General features: G+C 44.8%; 1 protein-coding gene across 1 annotated transcript in view; it reads left to right on the forward strand.

Moving 5' to 3' along the window:
• The window catches only part of col4a1 (collagen, type IV, alpha 1), a 56051-nt gene that overhangs the window by 25069 nt on the left and 6779 nt on the right, over positions 1 to 24203 (forward strand). The window contains exons 2-47 of the mRNA XM_062534391.1: positions 2726 to 2785; positions 4700 to 4789; positions 4902 to 4946; positions 5060 to 5104; positions 5325 to 5387; positions 5614 to 5667; positions 5775 to 5801; positions 5922 to 5999; positions 6208 to 6270; positions 6393 to 6428; positions 6576 to 6614; positions 7308 to 7382; positions 7497 to 7532; positions 7704 to 7763; positions 9430 to 9465; positions 9585 to 9629; positions 9761 to 9793; positions 12644 to 12707; positions 12822 to 12857; positions 13061 to 13207; positions 13825 to 13902; positions 14016 to 14099; positions 14299 to 14369; positions 14833 to 15024; positions 15257 to 15425; positions 15549 to 15641; positions 15849 to 15953; positions 16913 to 17010; positions 17156 to 17306; positions 17414 to 17527; positions 17710 to 17877; positions 18050 to 18139; positions 18293 to 18445; positions 18907 to 19005; positions 19083 to 19172; positions 19318 to 19457; positions 19610 to 19736; positions 19878 to 19958; positions 20331 to 20429; positions 20856 to 20906; positions 21355 to 21540; positions 22381 to 22514; positions 22660 to 22732; positions 23091 to 23162; positions 23594 to 23722; positions 23977 to 24075. Of these exons, the coding sequence (XP_062390375.1) occupies positions 2726 to 2785; positions 4700 to 4789; positions 4902 to 4946; positions 5060 to 5104; positions 5325 to 5387; positions 5614 to 5667; positions 5775 to 5801; positions 5922 to 5999; positions 6208 to 6270; positions 6393 to 6428; positions 6576 to 6614; positions 7308 to 7382; positions 7497 to 7532; positions 7704 to 7763; positions 9430 to 9465; positions 9585 to 9629; positions 9761 to 9793; positions 12644 to 12707; positions 12822 to 12857; positions 13061 to 13207; positions 13825 to 13902; positions 14016 to 14099; positions 14299 to 14369; positions 14833 to 15024; positions 15257 to 15425; positions 15549 to 15641; positions 15849 to 15953; positions 16913 to 17010; positions 17156 to 17306; positions 17414 to 17527; positions 17710 to 17877; positions 18050 to 18139; positions 18293 to 18445; positions 18907 to 19005; positions 19083 to 19172; positions 19318 to 19457; positions 19610 to 19736; positions 19878 to 19958; positions 20331 to 20429; positions 20856 to 20906; positions 21355 to 21540; positions 22381 to 22514; positions 22660 to 22732; positions 23091 to 23162; positions 23594 to 23722; positions 23977 to 24075 (4078 nt within the window). The remainder of the gene's footprint in view (positions 1 to 2725; positions 2786 to 4699; positions 4790 to 4901; positions 4947 to 5059; positions 5105 to 5324; positions 5388 to 5613; positions 5668 to 5774; positions 5802 to 5921; positions 6000 to 6207; positions 6271 to 6392; positions 6429 to 6575; positions 6615 to 7307; positions 7383 to 7496; positions 7533 to 7703; positions 7764 to 9429; positions 9466 to 9584; positions 9630 to 9760; positions 9794 to 12643; positions 12708 to 12821; positions 12858 to 13060; positions 13208 to 13824; positions 13903 to 14015; positions 14100 to 14298; positions 14370 to 14832; positions 15025 to 15256; positions 15426 to 15548; positions 15642 to 15848; positions 15954 to 16912; positions 17011 to 17155; positions 17307 to 17413; positions 17528 to 17709; positions 17878 to 18049; positions 18140 to 18292; positions 18446 to 18906; positions 19006 to 19082; positions 19173 to 19317; positions 19458 to 19609; positions 19737 to 19877; positions 19959 to 20330; positions 20430 to 20855; positions 20907 to 21354; positions 21541 to 22380; positions 22515 to 22659; positions 22733 to 23090; positions 23163 to 23593; positions 23723 to 23976; positions 24076 to 24203) is intronic.

Here is a 24203-nt window from a genome sequence, read left to right on the forward strand (position 1 = left end):
TGTAAAGGAGCGCAATGGCAGGAATGCAGCGCTCCCAGGACTGACCTCCAGCAGAAGAACACTCCGAAATAGTGGAAAGAGCCTCCACTGGATGGCATATGAAAGGCCCCTGTGTGTGTGTGTGTGTGTGTGTGTGTGTGTGTGTGTGTGTGTGTGTGTGTGTGTGTGTGTGTGTGTGTGTAGTGAGTCTCCTTACTGTCCATAGCCCCCTTTATGTCAGCCATGCTGATTTACAGTAATGTAACCTCAGCATTAAATAGCACAGCACTAACACACCAGCAGCCCGAATTCTCTCTCTCTCTCTCTCTCTCTCTCTCTCTCTCTCTGTCTGTGTGTGCGTGTATGTGTCTGTGTGTGTGTGTGTGTTTGTGTGTGTGTATCTGTATGTGTGTGTGTGTGTGTGTGTGTGTGTGTGTGTTCATGTGTGTATGTGTGCGTGTGTGTATGTGTGTGGCTCCATGTTGTTTGCAAATCGAGGATGTCGTGCGGTGGGCTACATGGCACTCTGGCTCACCATAGAAACCTGCACTTAAAAAAAAAGCAACCACATGGTCACCCCAGCGACTCTCTGTGGTGCACCACGACAGTTTCCTGTTTGTCCCACACGGAGATAATTTGTCCTACTGTTCTCGTTCACCATGAGTACTGTAGCACCGAATACCTCGTGTCTGTTTTTCAACGCTCAAGATGGGAAAACACTACCATATGTCACGAGTTTCAGTTATGTCTTATGTTCTGCTTTGGCCTACATTGACAGAACCCACAGCTGGATGAGAGATCAGGGAATCCAGCCGTGGTGCTCCCTGTGTGAACCCTGACATTTAAAGGGGGGAAAGGTTGGGGCTTTCTATCCAGCTATAACCTGGATTTGCTACCTGGATTTACCAGCCACAGCTCAGCAGTGGAGCTGGGAATCCCAACTGATGAATGAGATCATTCACACACACACACACACACACACACACACACACACACACACACACAGACACACACACACACACACACATACACACACACACACACACACACACACACACACACACACAGACAAACTCACACACACACACCACACACACACACACACACTGTGAGACAGCTGACTGGCGCCTTGGTTCCATGAGCCGTTTGGATCACAGGGCAGCATGTCCACTTGACCCGGACACACTGTGCTCCCTCCACAGAACACACTGGGCCTCTGCTGCGGCCGGTGCCGCTGATGCGTTGGCGGATCTGTTTCAGCTTTTTGGCTTATGATGGTGGAAGGGGTCAAGAGACAGTCCCAGTAAAGCTGGTCCCAGGACAGTGTCAGCCACTACGAGAGAGAGAGAGAGAGGGACGAGGGAAAGCGAAACCGTAACCGTAGCGGAGTCCAAGCAAAGCCTCTTTCCCATGGTCCATCTCAGCAGGGCCACACGCTGATTCAATTACCCCCCCCCCCCCACCCACGCACACATGCGCGCGCACACACACACACACACACACACACACACACACACACACACACACACACACACACACACACACACACACACACAGACGGGCCAATGGATACACATGTATGCACTCACACTGACACTTTTATAAAGGAGGCTGAGACAGACATTAGAGGGAGTGTTGATGTTGGTGGTTGGTGTGTGTGTGTGTGTGTGTATTTGGAAGTATTTATATGCTAGTGTGTGTGTGTGTGTGTGTGTGTGTGTGTGTGTGTGTGTGTGTGTGTGTGTGGTAGTATCTGCTTCTCTCCTCTGCTGGGGGCTGGAGCGAGCCCCTCATGTTCCCGCTGCAGAAGGACTCCAGAGAGAGAGAGAGGCCGGGTCTGGACAGTCTGTCTGGCACAACGCCCCGCACGTGAGCGAGAGAACAGCTGGCCCAAGAGAAGGAGAGAGAGAAAGAGAGAGAGAGAGAGAGGGGAGGCGGGGGGATGAGAGGAGATATCAGGATGGTGGGGTGGTCGGGGGTGGTCGTTTGTGGTTCCCAGGCTCTTTTTCTGGGGTGGCGCTGATTAGGTGGCTGGATGTAGTGGGTGGGTGGGGGGTGGTGCTGTGGGGAAATCACCCCAGGCGATGAGAGCCAGGGCTGGGGAGGGCAAAGGCGACACCAGCCCACAGCTGGAGCTCTGCATCTGCCCATTGACTGGGAATAGAGACCAGAGGCTGGGGCTCAGTCAGATGTTCAGTCTGGTTCAAATCGATCACGCCACTAGCTCAAATCAGTAATACGTTTAACCTTAACCGAAGATTGCTCTCTGCACATTTCGCTGTTTGTACCACACACCGTCATGCACATACGTTTGGTTGTTGGGCCTGGGTGCACTGGCAGACTGATTTGTGTGGTGGGTTTCTCTGAAGTGATCCTGAACCCATACATAGTGGCCATCATAGTCAGTGCACTGAGACAGAAGGCCATGATTCACATCGCCCAGACTCAGGGGATATCTGTCATTGGCAATTGTCATCAGCAATTGTCACCATTGATTGTCATTGTTTGTTATTGTCTTCAATTATTCCAATGTTGTGCTATAAAAAGTCTCTTTTTAAGTTACTGTAGAGTCACAAACAGTGGTTTGCCAGTGGCCAAACCAACAATGGCAAGTGGCTCTGTGTTGATATGCTGCCGCCACCTAGTGGTGATGCATGTAACTGCAAGTTAATTGGGCTTACAGTAACACTACTCTCTCTCTCTCTCTCTCTCTCTCTCTCTCTCTCTGTCTCTGTCCTCTGTGCAGGGGGGATGTTCAGGATCCTCATGTGGAAAATGTGACTGCAATGGTGTCAAAGGGCAAAAGGTGAGTCACTTTACTGAAAGTACCTGTTTGTGCTGTAAACATACATGTTCTCTCCTTTTACATGTTGAGTTATGTTACCTTCTCTGTTCTCAGTGCCATTCAATTTCAATTCAATTTTCAATTCATAGCTTTATTGGCTTTATTGGCTATTCACTAAACACACATTATACCGGTTGATATGTGTGCTTTAGAATTTAATGAAACAAAGAGAGAGAAAGAGAGATAGAGAGAGAGACGGGAGCCATACCAGCAATATGATGTGCAGTACTCTTGGCTTTGATGAAGAGGGAAAAAGAGAGGTGAAAGAGAGAGAGAGAGAGAGAGAGAACAAAAGCTAAGAAAAGGAAGAGATAAGAAAGGCCGGATACTGATGGAGTAATGCAGTAAGTTAGGTGGCTGTGAGTCACCAACTGAAGCATGCCAAGGAAAGACTGAGAGAGATAAAACAATAGAGCAGGCCTGGGAAGAGGAAGAAGCTCCCCTACTGAACAGCACACTCACTCACTCCATGCCAAGTCAAGCACAGGAACACAAAGACATGATGCATGCTGTGTACATGAGAGCAGAGTAACGCCAAGAACGTCAGTGCAAACGCTGTTTCTCCTGGGCACTAGTTAGCTCACCCATCCAGTAATAACATCCTGCCATGCCATCTTCTCACCACAGCCCATTCTCCTGCACACTTTACCACAGTCCTTCTTTGAGGGATCCATATCATTAAACATTGAATACTACATTTATGTAAAAAGAGAAATATAGAAAATAGGTTCTTGAAATATAGTAATATGTACAGTACAACAGAATGGTTCAGAATGGTTCAATGTAGTTCATTGGGGAGTTCAGTGGGCCATCTAGTGGTAATGTTACATAGATGCAGAACAGCAGCTAAAATTGGCATTCAGTGGAAAGGCATTGTGTTATTTGAGAAATTTAAACATTTAGACAATTTATTGTGGCTCATTTTGGAAGACCAATTCATGGAATCATGCAGAGTGATTTCATTTCCTGCACAATATTGATCAAGTGCTGGCCTACATAGTTTATTGGGGCATTTCCTATTAGTGTTCAGTGGCGTCACCTAGTGGTAATATTGCATACATGCAGAACAGCAGCTAAAAATTACATTTTCAGCATAAAGGCCTGTGTTTGAGAATTTATTAACACCATTTAAACATGTAGATCATTTATTGTAGTTCATTTTGAAAGAACAATTAATTTGATTATAGAAAGCAGCGGTTCCAACCCCCCCCACACGTACCACCTTCTACGCCCTGACTCGGCTCCGTACCCCCACCATCACACATTACGGCGCATTCCAGGCATCTTGTTTACTGTAATAAAATATGAAATGAAAACACAGCCTACTATAGAGTTTACAAATGATTTCCTTTGATGTCATGTTTCCATATCATTATAACCTGATTCAAAATGATTTATTTATTCAAAAAAAAATTGAAAAATTTGAAAAGTTCAATTTCAACACTTTTCCGCCATAGCCCTTCTCATCTTGCGTACCCCCTAAAAGCGGCTCGCGTACCACAGTTTGGGAATCCCTGACGTAGAGTGATTTAGTGTCCTGTACAATATTGGTCATGCTGGCCTACATAGTTTATTGGGCCATTTCCTATAAGAGTTCAGTAGCGCCATCTAGTGGTAACATTGCATACAGCACATGCAGACTTAGAATTACTTTGAGAAACTATTTTTAAACATTTAGATGATTTACTGTGGTTAATGTTGAAAGACCAATTAATTATGTTTCCTGGTTAAAATGATTCATTAAGGCTAGCTGCACTGATTAATCTAGTCTGAAGTATGCCTTACTATCCTTATGCATACGCCTTCCACTCTCTTTAGGGTGAGAGGTATGAAGTATGCCTTACTGTCCTTATTTATATGCCTTTTACTCTCTAGGGCGAGAGAGGACTACCTGGCTTGCAAGGCAACATGGGATTTCCTGGGATGCAGGGGCATGAAGGCCCTCCTGGGCCTATGGGACCTCGGGTGAGATCAACTTGGCCAATCACTTGACCGGTCCAAAAACGCCACCTTAGTTTCTACCCTGGTTCCACACAGACTTCGTCTCTAAAGACCTGCGTGTTCTCTCTTTCCATAGGGTGATAATGGAGAGTCTGGATCTCCAGGACTCAAAGGAACACGCGTAAGTCTTTCACACCGTTTGGCCCATTTTGGCTAAATGAAGCACCTACTGTACACTTATTGCTTATCAGTCAGAATGACATCTTTGTTGTAAACGTACATTCATCTTAACAGGGACCTCCAGGATTGCCAGGTTTCCCAGGAAACCCAGGGCTACCGGTAAGTGTTATTTATATTATACTAATATTGTATATATTTTATAACCAGTATATTCTGAAAAAGTGCTACAGTGTAGCACGTACTGTAGCATGTATTCTGATGGAATATATGTTGTATGAAACGCTACTTTAATGGAAAGCTCTGCTCAGTAGTGATAGTGGAGCAATGGTCAGCAGTGTATGGTCATGTTGGTCACATTCTGGGATGTTTTCGTCTGCAGGGCATCCCAGGACAGGACGGCCCCCCTGGACCTCCCGGCATCCCAGGATGCAACGGAACAAAGGTCAACATTTTCATCCTCTCCTGTGGTGTTCTGAACAACCCCCTCCGTGTGCTTTATCTGCAAAGCATTTTACATTCATTCAGATCACATCATGCCATATTTGAATGGTCTCATAACAACATGCTGTGTTTTATCCCATTGGATCTCAATGGACTTTGTGAACTGTGTGTTTGTACTGCAGCTCATTTTGATTCTGACTTTTCTCCCTTCTGACTGACGTTCTCAGGGAGAGGCGGGGATGCATGGAATCCCAGGCATTGCGGGCCTCCAGGGTCCTCCTGTAAGGCTTCCGATTTTATATTAACAAGCTCATTACATCACAGCCATACAACTGATACAGTTATAGTGTATGACACTCCCTAATCCGGCACCTTCTCCTTTCCTTAGGGTATTCCTGGAATTACTGGAATGAAGGTAAGAAAGCCTCATCTATTCTGGTTTCTTCATAGCTAGACTGACTTCATACAGACACATGTTTGTTTCCCATCTGTTGTGCAACTACTTACCACCGATCCCTCCTCCCCTGTCTCGTAGGGTGACCCAGGCGGTATCATTGGCGGTATTATGCCTCAGAAAGGTGAACCAGGACGTTCAGGACAGCCAGGGCTGCCTGTGAGTATCCATCATGTACTGTAAACTTTTTTGGAGTTAGGATTTGCCATCCCTCATCGTTCATCATCGTGATTCATCATAATTACATACTTATCATCATCATCATCATAAAACATTACTTTATCTTTACTTCTAAATAACGATACCATTGTATTGTGTAGTTTATAGTGTGTGTATACATTGTTGAATGATGTCCCTTTTCCGATAGGGAGCCAACGGATTCCCAGGCCCCCCAGGTTCAATGGGTCCCCAAGGACCATCAGGACCCAGGGTAAGTCCTCTCGCCTCGGCTATCTTTTGAACGTTTTTGAAGAATTATGTTCAGAATGGTGGTCCAATGGAAATCATTGTTCTGCTCTCCTGTGTGTATCTCTAATGGTCATATCATTGCAGGGTCACCCAGGTCCACCTGGCCCAAAGGGAGACAAGGTACTGTAGGAATGGATGACAGTGCACATCATTGACTGGATGATCACATTCTACACATCCAATCAGATTATTTTTTACTGCCACGTGTCTGCAAAAACTGAATGTTGTTACAGGGCTGTTTGTGGTGTCTTTTTGTTTCTGCTGCAGGGTGACAGACTGTCTTTTGTGAGCGAGAAAGGCCAGAAGGTAATCCTCATTGGCATATTCTTTTTCCATATCTGATCATCCCACCCGTGGATGTCACTGTTCAGTATGTGTGTTGTAATCTTCCATCACATCGTGCTGTGGTAGCGCAGTCCTATACTGTATTGCACTGTAAACACTGCATAATGCAACACAAACATTCTTAAAAACAGAAGGTTATTCTCTTCTTACCAAGGAAATGTTTTACAGTTAGAGTGTACAGTATACCGCAGTGACATAAACAGCACAGTAACAGTGCTAAACAGCCTATACTCAGATATTAGCATGCAAACCAGCTGGTCACATCCCAATTCTCTTGTAATACCACATTGTACCATGTGGGGGAGTCAAAACAACATGAATGCAGAGCGGTATATACTGTAGATACTGCTCTGCATACAGTACAGTATATGCTGCATACAGTTTAGTTGTCTATGCCCATTGAAATACATACATTTTAGTGAAAAGCCTATGCTCAGATATAGCATGCAAACCAGCTGGCCTTATCCCAATTCCCTTGTAATACCACATTGTACCACGTGGGGCAGTCTAAGCAACATGAATGCAGAGCTGTACTGTATTGTATATATGGGCCTAGGCCCATTGAAACACAAACGTTTTAGTAATACACTGCAGACCATCATAAGAAGATCAGACCGGTGACCTCTTGTGCTCGGGTCGTTCCTCTCTCCGCAGGGTGATCCTGGGCTCAGAGGGCCACCGGGCCCACCGGGCACGACCAACGAACAGACCAAGCCCGACACCGGCACGGTACTGTACCTCCACTAGCTATGGTTTCCCAGATGTAAACATGACAACAAGAGTATATTCCGTTGCAGTGAATATTCATTTTATCATGACATATTTGTGTGTGTTTGTATATAGAGCGTCCAGGGTCCTAAGGGAGAAAAAGGCGATAAAGTAAGAGGTTTTCTCTTTTTTTTGTATGGGGAGGAAACATAATGATTTTTCAATACAAACAGTAGCTTTTTAACTTGCCAGGAGATAGCAGCAATGTGCACTACACATTTAACAAACATCCTCTTGGGTCTTGATGTGTGTTTTAAAAAGTGTGTCTATTCTCCATTGCAGGGTTTTTGTAACATCGGTGTCAACGGTGTAAAAGGAGAACAAGGCCCTCCAGGACCTAGAGTGAGTCCCTCGTTAGGCTTCATTTTCATTCGGTTCATTAGAAGATCGGCTGTCTACTGTTCAACTGCAGCCTGATCTGTTTGCATGCCTTACTGTGTGTTCAATACCACATTGTACCATGTGGGGCAGTCAAAACAACATAAATGCAGAGCTGTATAGTATATACTGCTCTGCATAAATGGACAGTTAGTTGCCTATGTCCATTGAAATACATACATTTTAGAAGATCGCCTGTCTATTGTTCAACTGCAGCCTGACCTGTTTGCATGCCTTACTGTGTGTTCAGACCGAAACCGTCAAAAGCCTCAAGAGTGCCCGAAATCATTCATTTTCTAGAGCCGGCGTTACTGGCGTCAAAATCGTTCTGGGCGTGAGCGTGGCTTCATGGGCGTCATGGGCGTCAAAAAAAAGTTGAGCCTCAGTTAACTTTATGGTAATGAGCTATGACTACTGTTAGCTGTAGATGACAGACATGCATGTTATGCATGTTCAGCATAATGTCACAATCTATACAATGTACACAATCCTCAAACCTCTATTTCTTACTTCAAAGGCTTTTAGATTTATATATTGCTTTGTAATTCTTCAGGTATGAAAACATGCAGTTTGAATGCTGTCTGTTCCAAAATCAGGAAATAAACTGATGTTTTTGCGACGTTGCCAAGCAATATTGGTAAATAGACGCTAGTGTTTATGAAATAAACGTACCCAGGACTGCAAACAAAAATGCAATGCGAACCGAGACCAGATGGGTCAGGGCTAACGGACCAAGTGTGAAGGCAACCTAAAAGACTTTTTAGTAAAGGTTAGGTTTAGGGTGTGTGGCTTATTATACGCACAATTATGAAATTATGTTTCATGTTTTAACATGGAAGTATACAGTTTGTTGTCGTTGGGGTGGGACAAAGCATGTTTATAATTCATATGATGAATTCTTCAGGATTAGAATTGGAATCAGATTTTATTTGCCAACTAACACACACACACAAGGAATTTGGCTCTGGTTGTTTGTGTTACTACACTGACATAAGTATATAAAGTGTCCCCAAAGGGATCGAGTTTGAATGACCAAACATACAAAGCATAAAAAAAAAACCTAGAAAATTACTCAGAGAGCACAGACCTCCGCCAAGCGAAAACATAACCGCCTCCTGGATCAAGATGGTGATATGGATCACTCCCAATTCCCAAAACGTAATAGTTTCTTCCTTGGGTCATTTCAGACCTTCCCCGAATAACATTTTGAGCTATCTTGCGAACAGTTAAACAAACAAACAAACAAACAAACAAACAAACAGACATAGAGACAAACCCGACGAAAACGTAACCTCCTTAGCAGAGGTAACAAAGTACCAGAGAGCTACCCTTCACTACCATCATCTGAGACTCTTCCTCCTGTCAAGTGACTGATTGTAAGACTCCAGTTGTAAATAAATAAAGTAAAATAAAATTAAATAAAATAGAATTAAAATGCTAAATCTCAGAAAACTATTGTGTTCAATAATCACTTCCAAAACAGCCTCCTTAGAAGTGTTAAGGTTTTGTTTACTACACAGCCTAGAACTTGGACATCTTTTGTCACGTGTTGTTTTCAGCAAATTTTACACCCAGATTTTTTTTTTAAATTACAGTGATACTCAGTGTTTTTCTCTGCTTTGCTTTTCAGGGAAAACCAGGAAAAGATGGTGACTCTGGTTACAAGGTACAGGCATAGCTATGAAGAACTTAAAAATGTTCTACTTTTGGACAGTAGTTTGAATACTAAATAATTCAATGTTTATAAAAATGCTTCAACATGTTGTTGTTTATTGATTTCTTTAGGGAGATTCAGGATACCCTGGCACCCCTGGATTTGATGGCCGACCGGTAAGTTTCTTGTGTGAACACATATTAACTAAGCTTTGTCCTCTGAGGTGTGTTTTTGACCATATACTGTACGTACTGTATGGGCCTTTCTAGCACTGTTGTCATGCAGTTCTGTATGTGTTTGTTTGCAGGGCGATAAAGGAGAGAGAGGACCACCTGGATTTGTAAGACCTATTCATTTACCGCAGACTGATATGCTCAACCATGGTACCATAGATAACAATACAGTATTTTCCTATGTTTTAGCTGCATTGTGTATAAGTCAAGTCAAGTCAAGTTAATTTATTTGTCTCCCTTGGGAGAAATTTGGTTTAGAGACAGGGTACTGCTGCAGACAGACATAGAACATACAGAGACAGCAATGTGTAAAGACAATATGGACAACCAAACAAAGAGGAGGATACAGTACATAACTGGCAACCAGATAAGGCAACCACCAAAGTGCAAGAGGAGCTGAGCGGTGCAATCTGCCCTACCTGATGCACATTTAAAGTGCAGTGCACAATAAGTGCTGGTGTGCCAGTGCACAATAAAGTGCTAGTGCACTCCAAAGTGCAGTACACAGTAAAGTGCTAGTGCACTCCAAAGTACAGTGCACAATAAAGTGCTAGTGCACTCCAAAGTGCAGTGCACAGTAAAGTGCTAGTGCATTTCAAAGTGCAGTGCACAATACAGTATACTGTAGGTACATATTAGAACACACATTACAAATACTAGCACATATTAAAAATGCCGGTACAGATGTAAAAAATGCCGATACATGTTACAGTGTTGGTGTTCACAAAGAAACCTCCCTACATTTGCTCATTAATGAGCTATAATGAGCTATAAGCGACATGACAGTGTTTTATGCAAGTTACAGCCAACATATTACAGTAATATCATATTAACTGCCCCCTTGTATTACTGTAACCTCATAGCTGAAGACAATTTGTAAATTACAGTATGTGATGTTCAGAACTAGGTATTGCATATAGGGTTAGTTATTTATGCAAATGTTACAGTAATCTAAATCCTATACGTTGGAAGGGTTTTTGTGAAAGAATCCTAGTGTAGCCTGTCTGCTAATTTTAACTAGGATTTGGTGCTATATTGGTGCTATATTGAGGGTTAGTGGGTCAAAGGACTTTCATTCAGTGGAATGTTTTCAGGTGCTTTTTGAACATGGGCAGGGATGGGGCAGAGTGGACATGGAGTGGTAGATTATTCCAGAGTGTGCGAGCATTGACAGAGAAAGCCCTGTCCCCAAAAGTCTGCAAACTGGTGCGGGGGGTGGCCACTGGAGTCGGCTAAGGGCCTTGGTGGGCAGTCCAGACAGGACACCATTGCAGTAGACCAGGCGGGAGGCGATGAAGGCATGGATGAGTGTCTCCGTCACTGAATGTGTGAGTGAAGGCCGGAGTCGTGAGATGCTTCTGAGGTGGTAGAAGGCGGACTTGGTGACGTTGTTGATGTGGAACTGGAAGGACAGAGTGTAGTCCAGGATAACACCCAGGTTCTGCACCTCAGGAGATGTGGAAATGGAGCAGCCAACCACAACCAGGGCCAGGTCTTCAATTTTCCTGAGCAGTGATGCAAAGGCCACGACCATGAGCTCTGTCTTATTACTGTTGTGTTTGAGTGGGTCTGTGGTCATCCATGATTTGAGTTCCTGCAGGCAGTTGACAAGTTGTGTGGGTGGGAGGAGGGGTTTGTACTGATATAAAGTTGAGTGTCATTGGCATAGCAGTGGAAGTTGAGTCCATGTTTACGGATGATATGACCTAGGGGTAGCATCTATGTAAATGGTGAACAGCAGAGGACCAAGCACAGAGCCCTGGGGCACACCATGGTTGGTGGATGCTGGATCAGAGTTGGAGCCATTGAGAGTCATGAATTGTTTCTGGCCTGTGAGGTAGGACAGGAACCAGGACAGTGCAGTGTCACTGAGGCCGATGTGCTCAGAGAGGCGGCGTAGAAGGATAGTATGGGAAACTGTATCAAAAGCTGTAGAAAGGACGATGAGGATGGTGATGAGGCCATTGTCGGCAGCATCATTAGCAGGTCATTAGTGATTTTGAAACCAGATTGGAGGGGTTCAAATAGCTCATGGTGGGACATGTGATGTTGAAGCTGGGCAGCCACTGCTCTTTCCAGGATTTTGGTTGGATACTGGACGATAGTTGTTGGTGTCGTCTGGGTCTGAGCCTGGCTTTTTGGGGATGTTTTCCACTGAATCGCAGAGAATGGGAATACAGACCTTGACAGGACCGTGGGCATTGGGTCAAGACTGCTGGTTGAATTCTTGGCGACCACAAGGTGACCATGTTTTTACTTGGTCGGCATCCAGTGGAGAGAAGGAGGATAGGCAGCACTGAGGTGAGCAGGCAGCTGAGTGGTGAGAATCCTGTTGGGACAGCGTGGGGCAGGGAGAGAGCCCAGGAGACTGAAGCTGGATGGTGTCAACTTTCTTCTGGAAGAAATCCAGAAACCTGGAGCAGAGGTCAGCTGCATCTGAGGGTTTAGCAGGATCAGGAGCGTGAAGAAGATGGTTGATGGTGGTGAAGAGCAATTTGGGGTGTTTTTGTTGGTTACTGATTAGTGTGGATCAGGTCAGTGCACTGCAGGTTGAGGGGGGTTATGCCAGCACAGTACACCAGGTCCAGGGTGTGCCCTTTTTCATGCGTGGGGCCATGTACGTGTTGTTTAAAACTGAAGCAGTCCAGAAGTGATAAAAAAAATCAGTTTCAAGAGAACAATTACTGGAATCCACATGAATGTTAAAATCACCCAGCAGGATGGTAGACAGGGGGTTTCCGACAAATAGTGGCAAGCAGTTCAGTGAGCTCAGATAAGAAGCAGGGAAAGGCTTTGGGAGGGCGGTAGATTAGAACAACCTGTACTGTAGCTGTGCGGGTCCAGTCAGCATGAAGTGAACACATTCAAAGGAGGTAGTGCTCACTGGGATCTCTTTGACCAATATGTATGCATAATGGGGCTTTAAATGAGAGACTTGTTGTTTTTTTTTTGGAAAGGGTGGTGATGGTCCCCCAGGCCCTGCTGGTCCACCTGGCCCTCCCGGCCCTGAAGGAGAGAGGGGTGGGTGTGTTTACATATCACCTTTCTTTCGTTTTCTGTCACAGTAAATGCAATATTGTCATTGAACCTGGTAGTTTAGTGCTGTCCTTAATAGCTCATCTTCTTAACTCACAGGGTACCCTGGTCTACGAGGCGACTCTGGACTACCTGGTAAGGATGGCTCTTTGATGCATGCCATGAAAAGCTGGTAGTACAGTATGTAACAATCTACACTGTCCTGCAAACTGTCCTAAGCAGTCACCAACCACAAAAGTCATTTGTCATTTGAAAAACAATACAATCATACTGTATATATACCACAGCTTGAACAAGGTATGTATGCATATGCTCATGTACCTGTTGTCCCATTCCAGGCAGGAATGTTGAAGGCCCTAAGGGTGAGAGGGGTCTCCCTGGAGAGATCGGACAGAAGGGAGACAGGGGCGCAGACGGACAGTCACTCCCTGGGCCAGACGGTCTAAAAGGAGCTCCTGGCCCACCGGGCCCACCTGGACCTTTAAGTAAGAGCAGCCTTTTGTAATCAAGTCAAGTCAAGTCAAGTTTATTTATACAGCGCATTTCATACACAGTGAGGTCATTCAATGTGCTTTACATCAAAAGCAAACAGTAATAACAATTGCAAGCATAAGCTGAGAGCATTTGGTAGAACCTCCTTGGCTCTGATAGAAAAAGCAGAAAAAAAATCAGATCACCAAGGCACTCCTTGATTAAAACGTCTTTATTGCAAAAATTTTATGTCCTACAGTACATGGACCACTTAATGGACCTTCTTCAGGGCATAGGCCCCAGGCCCCATGTCGCTACAGTACATGTGGACATTTTTTTAGCTGGTCCATGTCGGACATTTTTTACATTTTCAAAGAGCACCCAAAACAAAAGAACAGAAAAAGCAGTCTGAGGATTGGGCACACCATTGACCTTGCATCCTCCTTGGCTTTGTTTAGACACCAGCACAGAATTCTAATTGCTCTCTACAGATGATACACAATAACATACGCAATAATAACACATTAATCAGACGTTATTCAACATGTCTGTAAAGCTGACTCAGAGCCTTCCATTTGTGAGATGTGTTTTTTTTCAAAAGGTGATTTTACTTTTGACTTTTGTGCTGTAGGTGGCATTTGCGATGTACCACGTGGTAACCCTGGCCCCCCTGGAAATCCAGGACTTCAGGGAGAATTGGGACAGAAAGGTGAGTTGTCCTGGCTAAAACAAAACACAGCGGGCTGTTTATGCCTTTTTTCTGATCCTAGTTTCAAGCCTTTAAGAACACTGGCTGATAACAGCATATTCTTTGTTAACCAGGTGATAAAGGAGACACCTGTGTGCAATGCTCTGCTTTTGGACCTCCTGGATTACCGGGCCCTGCCGGACCAAAGGGAAATCAAGGTAAAAATGACTTGTTTCCTGAGGATTTGAGTTCAATTCCCATGGTTATTTATGAGGAGTTAGTGAGGGTCATCCTCAAAGCATTCAATACAAAGCAGCTCACGCCAGAATGGCTCAGATTGTGCTATCGGATCCGAAGACAGTATCAGGGCATGTGTTTGTGTGTGCAGAATGGTAATTCTCGTTGTTCTCCTTTTAGGATATCCTGGCCCTGCTGGTTCTAAAGGAGACAAAGGTCTGGCTGGAACACCTGGTCGCCCTGGTGACACAGTAAGTGAGATATTTGGATATTTGGTATGGATTCTTGCCATGTTTGAACCAGTTTGATGCTCAGGAGAGATAGTAGTGGGGAAAAAATGGTATTGTGTGGTATTGTGGTATTGGTTTGGCATTGAGTTAGGTTGGTTAGGAGTGTTAAAGGAAGAGGGGAGATTTAAAAGATTAAGAAAGATACTGTAGATAGATAAGATAGATACTGTAGCCGTTATTGTCATTGTACAATTGCTGGTACAATTGGGTCAATAAAATTGGGTCTGCAACATTTGATAAAGATGTACGTAAGTAAATATTACACAAGAGTAAAGATTATACTAATCGGTTCTTAAACCATTCTGAAGGGTCCATCAAAGGAACCTCTTATGGTTCTTTAAAACTTGTACGGTTCTATATAGCACCTCAAGAACCCTTTTTTAAGAGTGTAGAGTCATACTGAATGACTGTGTCTCCTCCTCAGGGTCGCGAGGGTACCCCTGGCCTAATGGGCGTTCCTGGTGCTATCGGTGAGCCTGGAGACATCTATGTGGCCCCCGGGCTCAAGGGAGACAAGGGCTTACCTGGCCGAGAGGGAAGCACAGGTTTGCCTGGCCTGGATGGCCGTCCAGGAAGAGATGGGTCACCAGGTGTACCCGGATCCAAAGGAGAACCAGTAAGTGAAGAATGCAGGATTTTGAAAATCGTGTTGGTGACCTGTTTGATTAGAGTAAATGTTTCTAGATCTAAAAGGCATCCACAGACAATAAATGTACAGCGTTGAATGTACAGCCTGCACAGACATTGAATGTACATCATCAAATGTACAGCATGCACAGACATTAAATGTACAGTATCAACTATCTTACTTATCACAACGCATAATACATTACATACCCCATCCCTAGTCTCTAAAAGGATTTAAAGGTGACCGTGGTCGAGAGGGTGATCCAGGTTTGTCAGGACCTCCAGGACCCCCCGGACCCCCAGGTGTCCCAGGGCAAGGCCGCCCAGGTGAACCAGGAGAGAAGGGTAGCCATGGGTCACCAGGTGTGCCAGGAAACCCTGGAGTACCAGGTGAGTCTACACCTGCACATTTAACTCTTGGAGTTTGACTGCATAGACTTGAAAGCAAAATCATGCAAATCCAAATGTCGCTTTAACATCAATTACAATTTTGACATACGTGTGCCAATTAAGGCCCTAAAGGTGATCCTGGCAAAGGCGTGAGCTCACCTGGCCCACAGGGCGCACCTGGACCACGAGGAGTGGATGGTACACCTGGCATTCAAGGTACGCTTCTGTTATACTTTTCAGAGCAGTCTGGCATATTAGTTATTGATTGGACAATTATTGTTGGACATTTTGTCCTAAAACAAAATAGTAAAAAATAGTTAATTTGGTCCAATGGTTGGAAAGTGCTAATCTGACAACATCAGATTAGGTCTAAAATAGGTTTTATGATATTTGTTTGTGTGATATTTCCTTTGTGATTTGAAGGTGACAGAGGACCTCAAGGTAACCCTGGATTGCCTGGATATCAAGGAGTGAAGGGTGATCCTGGCCAGCCTGGCATTGGACTTCCTGGGCCACATGGGGCTAAAGGTAGGTCACAATTTGTGTCTACTCCAGAAGTCTGATCTTGTGAGACACCAGCATGTTCTGAGTTTCAGTAAGGTCTGTTGTGTTGCACACAGCAGCTGGTTAGTTCAAAGTTATCCTACACATTCAGGGCTCTAGAAAATGGCTACTGTGTTCAACATGTGCTTTATTTGTCCTGCGGTCAGAAGTTTGCAATGGAGTATGTAATTTATTGATATTTATCGATTTATAAGATTTGTTTGTTATATTTAGCACAATGGAACAATGTTAAACTCTGTCAGGTCAAGGCATTAGTGTATCAGCTGTTTGAAGGGAATGTGGTCTTCAGGGGGAAGGACACCACTGTGGGGCCAACAGGAAAATGAATGATTGACAGCATTTTAGTATTGACTGTGAGGCCAACAGGACAATTAATGATTGACAGCATTTTATTTGCCATCTGGAGCCCTGGAAATTTATGAGGGCTCTGGCAAAAAGATGGATACAGATGAAACCATAGGACTCAACCGGTCTACTTGAAACACCAAATGTAAAACATTCAAGTAAAGTCCATACCAAACACAAACTCATGGCTTTTCCCATTTCCATGGAGACCAAAATGTGAAGATTATTTCCAAAAAAATAGCAATGATTGAGCATTGCAATGGTTTTGTATTAGTAATAACCATGTAATAACATTGAATGGTCCATATGACAGCTGAGCTGAAACAGCACTAATCTTACTGAAAGCTATGGAGGACCAAAAATAATAATCAGGATAAATAAATAAGTAAATGCAGAAATAGATTATGAAATTTATTAATAAATGGATCTATTTTTGTCCTACCGATAGTACTCTGTGTCCTTGAGCAACATTTTAAACACAGACAGAGTCCTCCTTTAAGTTTCTTTTGCATGATTTTCTACATAAGTTTTATGTTTAAATCATATTTTTAATATTTTTTTTGTTTTTTTTTACGCAGGACATTCGGGAACACCAGGAGCACCAGGAATTCCAGGAGAACCTGGTCGTCCAGGACGGGATGGCAACCCAGGGTTACCAGGGTTTACTGGGCCGAAGGTACAGTATAAACATGTTTAAGTATATTTGTAGGTATGCCAGAATGCATGTATCTATTAAGAATTTGTATGTATATAGTATGAATATGTATATGTATGTATATGTGCAAGAGTAATTGTAAGATTGTACACACACTCAATACCAGGGTGAGCCAGGACGTGGTCTTCCAGGGCCTAAAGGATCCATGGGTCCACCAGGTGTTTCAGGCTTTCCAGGAACGAAGGGAAGCATGGGTCCTCCTGGTATCCCAGGCATTGACGGACAGACTGGGCCACCAGGAGCTCAGGGTGTCAAAGGTACCAGGATCGCACTAAATTGAATTCAGCAACTTCCATGGATTCCTCCAATGCTGGCTGGCTCAGTCCGTTATCAAGAAGTCATGCTCTGCACTTTTGATTTCCAGGTGATGGTGGACCCCCAGGACGACCAGGTCAAGAGGGACCACCTGGACCTCCAGGGTTTGGAGAACCTGGTAGACCTGGCCCCATGGGACCAGCTGGAGATCCTGGGCCCTTTGGTGAGAAACATGCAGCACATACTGTACTCTACCATCATTTTTTTTATTAACACGTTTTTAAAGTCTTTTGACTTCCTGTATGATGTATTTGAAAAGTAGGTACATGCTCTACCACCTTTTTCGTTGTTAGCACACTCTCAGATGTACAAAATCTCCTGACTTTGTGATGTATTTGAATAAAGGTCAGAGTGGTGAGAAAGGAGAGAAGGGATTCCCAGGAGCCCCCGGTCTGGACATGCCAGGGCCCCAGGGAGAGAAGGGCACGTCTGGCTTCCCAGGACAACCAGGCTCAAAAGGTTTGCCAGGACGGTCTGGTCCCCCGGGACGAGATGGATTCCCCGGGAGCCAAGGTAGGTTTTTAATGACCTGGGAGAACAATAGGCAGAATCTCACCACAGTAAAGGAGATCATTTCTGTGATTTTTTTAGAAAGTGTTTGCTGAAAGTAAAGAGCATAGTTTCTATATTCAGAAGTCTACCACTCAAAGAAAAAATACTGAAATCAGTCTTTGTTATCCCCCAGGTATTAAGGGTGACATGGGAATGATTGGCACGCCAGGGTTACCCGGGAAAGCAGGAACACCAGGAACTCCAGGCTCGCCCGGTCCCAGAGGTCAGTGTGACAACTGCAATAGTTTCACATTTGGATAAATTTCTCCATCTCCCACATGCTCCAAACTGCAACGCTAGTATGCACCGTATGTTACAGATTTGGTCAGTATTTGGGCCCTTGTGGAATTTTTGCCTTGTCTTTTTCTCTTGTTAGGCGATCCCGGCGTCAGTGGGCCGAGGGGAGACTTTGGTGAGGCTGGGCCTACAGGACAGAAAGGAGAACCAGGTATTGCCGGCCCGCCCGGCAACCTTACTGCCGGGGAGATGGAGCACATGAAGGGAGAGAAGGGCGATATTGGAGACAAAGGTAAATGGGCAGAAAGGACGGAGAATCCTGCAAGTAACCTCACTAAAGGCCGGCGCCCACTAAACACGTACGCAGTACGCCGCAACAAGAAAAAAAGCCTAGAACTCCATTGTTTTTAACGGAGCAAAGCCCACAAGAAATGTCTGTTGCGCAGCAGCCACACAGGGATAGAAAACTGTTCTAAAATCCTGCACGTCAAGCCCACACCGCTGAACATTGTGTCAGGTGGCCGCCGGTCTTAACAAAGTAATGTTCAAATTTGTGAAATATACAGAGAGGCATTCCCTTGCCTACAGTATTCCATAAAAGGTTCCATTGTTATTTTCACTGTGTCATTTCCCTCACATCATGACCATCATTTCCTCTTGTGATGATGAGGTCATCACTCCCCTTGTCAGGGTATTTCATGAAGTCGGTTGACTTAAGTAACACGTCTTCATATCCCATGTTCTTTCTACAAGGTCGCGTTGGCCAAACTGGACAGTTAGGCCACCAAGGAATGCCAGGGGACCCTGGAGAACCTGGAAAGGATGGAGAGGCTGGTTTACCTGGAAGCCCAGGTAGGCTGACACCCAAACGCATTTGTTGCTTTTTGTTGGAGTTTTCGGACCATGACTGACCTCTTTGTCCCACTCAGGTGAGAAAGGTGATCCTGGCTCGATTGGAGAGCCTGGAAGCACTGGAGAGCCTGGACAAACAGGGGGCATGGGGGCTATGGGATTGCCAGGTATGGCACATTTTCCCTCTAATGGCTGGCTAAGGGCAGCTTCTTATTTTTATTGCATCAGGTATAACGCTTTTCAGAACATTTATTGTGTGTGTGTGTGTGTGTGTGTGTGTGCGTGCCTGTCTGCTTCTGCGTCACTGTGCAGGTTCGCTTGGGCCAAAGGGGGCCAAAGGTGTGACTGGTACTACTGGGCACACTGGCTTTAAAGGAACAGACGGGTCGAAGGGTGACAAGGGTGATGCTGGCCTGCCAGGCATCGGCGTTCCTGGAGCTACCGGAGAGAAGGTAGTCTCAATTCCTCTTTATATTTCGTACCTCAAGGGCACAATGGCGGAAGTCGGGAATTGACAACAACTTTCAGGCTACTGCACGCTAGCCCAGCTCCTTAACCACTACCATCGCCTAGTAAATTAATAAATGTGGGTTTCTCACTCAAGGGAGCCAGTGGCTTGCCAGGACAGTCAGGCCCTCCTGGTGACAAAGGAGAGAAGGGTGGTGAGGGATATCCAGGAATGCCCGGATCACCAGGAACAAAGGGAGACCCAGGACGAATCGGATATCCAGGTCATTAACGCCAACTTCCTCTTTAAATCACAGTTTGTATCCCATAATGCAATCCGTGGAATAAATGTAGGGACATGTAGCCTTTGAATATGAAGATTCGAGTTTGTCACTTGATCAGGAATGTGTCTTTTTTTTGAGCAGGCAGTCCGGGACAGCCTGGCGAGAAAGGTGTTGTTGGGTTGCCAGGGTCACCTGGAGAACCTGGACTTTCAGGACGACCAGGTACCTGTAGTCTTCTCGTGGTTTTCTCTTCTGCAGCGAGATTTCTGACCGTAGGACTACTATCATGCCCACAGACAACGATGCAATAGAGAATTGGTTGTAATCGATCATCTTTTTCTCTCACAAACATTCTTTGTCAAACTACAGTGTGTACGGTTCTAACACCATGGGGCGCTCATGGGGCACAATGCCCATTAAAACATACTGTACAGTACATATAAGAAATTCTGCATCCACACGTTAAAAGGCCATTGAATATGTGTGTGCATGAATTTCTTTGACCAGAAACCTGAATAAAAACACCCTTAAAGTACCTAGTTCAAAAGTCAATGTGAAGACCCAAACTCATGTCTCATGTGTTCTGTCTCCTAGGAGAAGCAGGTTTACAAGGTCCCCCAGGGGACAAAGGTGACAAAGGTGATCCTGGCAAGGATGGATATCCGGGGTCCTCAGGAGACAGAGGAGATCCAGGTCAGTAGCGCTATGCGCGTGGTCTTCATAGTAATTAGCCCTTTTCACTGTGATGTCAGACGAAGCGTTGCTGGGTGTCCTCCGGCATGTCCAGCCGCCCAATACTACAGAAGAAGAAGAAGAAGTATTCATGGTTTTCACCAGGTCCCTTTCCACAGGTGTATACAATCAAGCACCTTGATTATCAATGCAGACTGCATGGTGCTTGATTGTATACACTTGTGGAAAGGGACCTGATGAAACCCATGAATACTTCTTCTTCGTCTTCTGTAGTATTGGGCGGCTGGACATGCCGGAGGACACCCAGCAACGCTTCGTCTGACATCAAGTGAAAAGGGCTAATTGAATGCTGCCGTTTTTTGCACATGTTGCTGCGTTTGATGCGGCAGTAAAAAGACGGTGTTTTTCTCTGACGTGTCTTCGCAGGTACACCAGGTACAGGCCGCCCAGGTAACCCAGGAGAATTTGGCTCCAAAGGTGAGTGCACATAACGCCCAATGACCTTCTGCTGTGATTATTCTTAAAAAACTCCCATTTCAGTCCTACATGTATATTTAATTCTAAATGTTTAATATGGTAGTAGCCATAGTAAACAAAAATATATTATGAACTTAACATACTGCTCAGTGTTTTCTGACGTCATCCTACGGTTGCTGAGTGACATTTGAATGAGTTGACAGTCATATTTGCAGTGGTCTCTTAATTTTGTCCAGAGCTGTATACTCATGTGAGCCTATAGTGAGGGGCACAAATCCATATTTACAGTACAAAAGAATTTGCATGCCTGTTTAAGCTCATTTATGCTGAAGTTGATATACAGAAATACTAGTGAGGTGAAATACAGAGGTGAAATACTTCTGTCTGTATTCTGGGTTAACTTTGTCCATCTTCGTACATTTACTGAAAAGCCATTCTCATTCCAAAGGTGACAAAGGCAGTCAAGGATTTCCAGGAACACCTGGTCACCCTGGTGTCCCTGGCATCAAAGGTGATAAAGGACTTGCAGGTGACTATGGCAGACCAGGACAGCCAGGAGAGCGAGGCATTCCTGGACCCTCTATGGAGGGGCCCAAAGGAGACAGGGGTACCCCAGGAACAGCAGGAGCACCAGGTGAGCAAGTGATATTGTTATGTGTGACTTCATGAAGCCCAGACAATTACCTGAACAATTAGATGATGGTACAGGAATTTGGTATGCTTGACTTTTTTTTTGCGTTTAGTATTATAGTATTCGTTTTTAGTATTTACAGTTAAGTAGTATCATAGTATTAGTATTCTTGAATTATGCCTTGCAGATCAATAAAGTATCTATCTATCTATCTATCTATCTATACTAGGAACGACATCAATTACTGCCCGTCCTGTGTACTCTTACGTGTACTGTATGTGTCATTTAATTTTCAGTTCTATACAAACTAAGACCGTGGATTCGTAAAGAAACGCAAGCACCCACACCATAAGTGTATCTAAATTAGCTATGTACCAACAATTACATTTTACCTTCACTCGAAGTGCTGTAAACAGTGTTGTAAGGTTGTGTGTACAAAACCGCTTGGAGCTCCAGTGGAGTTTTGATTGAGAATTCTCGGTCTAACCGTTGATGTACAATGTGAAAGGGCGAAAATAGGCGAACCACTAGGCCAGCACTAAACTCTGAGTGTAGTAAACAAAATCGGATATTTCAGGGAGGTAAAAGCCTCTGTAAAAACCAAACCAGATTTTGTTCAAATCTTCACGCCTGTGGCTACTGAAAATAATAAGGTTCATTTATGAAATGTTATTTTGAGGTATTAATAAACATTGTTGTGTCGTTGTTGTGTCGTTGCGATAATTGGCTTAGTTAAATCTTCTGTTTTTCTGCTTTGATGCTATGGTGGTGCCTTAGTTGGCAGTAAATCTAGTAGATAGTAAGACTATTTATTTGGAGCCTAATGAACTGTTTTGCTTGCAGGTGTCACTGGTACTCCGGGTCTTCCCGGTGTCCCTGGAAGTCTGGGGGCCAAAGGAGAGAAGGGAGACCAGGGATTTACTGGACCTCAGGGAACACAGGGCTACAAAGGAGAGAAGGGTCCTCCAGGAATTCCTGTATGTTACCGAGTTACAATTGTTACCTTTATTACTTTGTTATATGCCACAGTTTTTTGAAAGCATTGACTAATGATCTTGTTCACTAAAGTTGACCACAAAACGTGAAACTTAGTTCTGCTGTGAATCTCATTGACTGCTTTAGGGTGAGCCTGGTCTTCCTGGTTACGGTGGAATTAAAGGAGAGATGGGCATTCAGGGTTTCCCTGGTTTCCCAGGTAAGACTTGAGCCATTCGTTTCTTGGTGTTTTAAGCACCCAATGTTGTCTTCATGGCAGCGCTGCCTGGAAGGTGCCAGGGTTAGGCATGGGTTAGGGTTAGGATTAGGTTTAGGTGCCTTTACAGTATGTCAATGGGGGCAGCACTGCTTGGAAGACGACGTTGGGCGCTTAAAACACCACTGAGCAACACATTACTGTAGCATTAGAGATGCTGTAGATTAAAGTTCACCAGTGGTGTTGAAATGCAGTTCATTACCTGTCCATGTCCTGGCCCTCTATACTCTTATAGCGGGGCAGAGTGGTGGTCCGATGGTGATCAGCGGTTTGATTGACGGCCATTTGACTTTTTCCACAGGCCTTAAGGGTGAAATTGGCACTGGCGGTTTTCCAGGAGACCTCGGAGACAGAGGATTCCCTGGGCCCAAAGGTAGGGGATGATGAAACACTTGCCCGGCCACTGATGCATTCGCAAATCACACAAGGATAGTGTGTCACCGTCACCACACAGTTGCTTATGCACTCGTGCGCATACACACGCACACACACACACGCACACGCACACACACACACACACACTCACACACACTCACAAATACACAGACACAGACACACACACACACACACACACACGTACACACACACACACGTACACACACACACACACACACACACACACACACACACACACACACACACACACACACACACAAACACGTACACACACACCCACACACTCACAGATACACACACACACACACACACACACACACACACACATACACACACACACACACACACACACACACACACACACACACCATGGAGTTCTATGGAGCCCTAATGACCCCTTGTTTCCAGGTAATGATGGGCCTCCAGGACCTCCTGGCCCTCACACCTTAGTCAAAGGGGACATCGGATTACCTGGCCTGCTAGGACCTTCAGGACCTCCTGGGCCTCAAGGTTACCAAGGCGAAAAGGGACTTCAAGGTGGGTCTTTTAGATTACAGTAATACAGGAACTGTAGGAACCAACCAGGATTGTACCAACAACAGTAAGCTAATAGCCACAAAAAGTGTTACATTCCTGAGACATTGTGTTCCTACTGAATTTAAATGTTACTAACATTACAAAAAAATCTCACATAGTTAACTCAATTCACTGCCAGCCATTTTCAGTGCAGAGCGCTCCATACTGGTTATTGGTGGGTTTCAGCCACATGCTAACTCGGCCCTGTTTGTTAGGTGTGACTGGTGCAAAGGGCCTTAAAGGGGACGAGGGGACACCTGGGTACAACGGACATCCAGGCGCCAAAGGAGAGCTGGGTCAAACTGGATCCACAGGTTAGACACACACACACACACACATTTGTGGTGCATACTGCAGGAAAGCAGGTCTATGATGAGGAATTGTATGGTTACGTGAACTTGAAAGCTTGTTTACTACCAGATACAATTTGTACCCCATCTCT

This window comes from Sardina pilchardus, chromosome 4 (assembly GCF_963854185.1).
Source record: "Sardina pilchardus chromosome 4, fSarPil1.1, whole genome shotgun sequence".
Classification (NCBI taxonomy): domain Eukaryota; kingdom Metazoa; phylum Chordata; class Actinopteri; order Clupeiformes; family Clupeidae; genus Sardina; species Sardina pilchardus.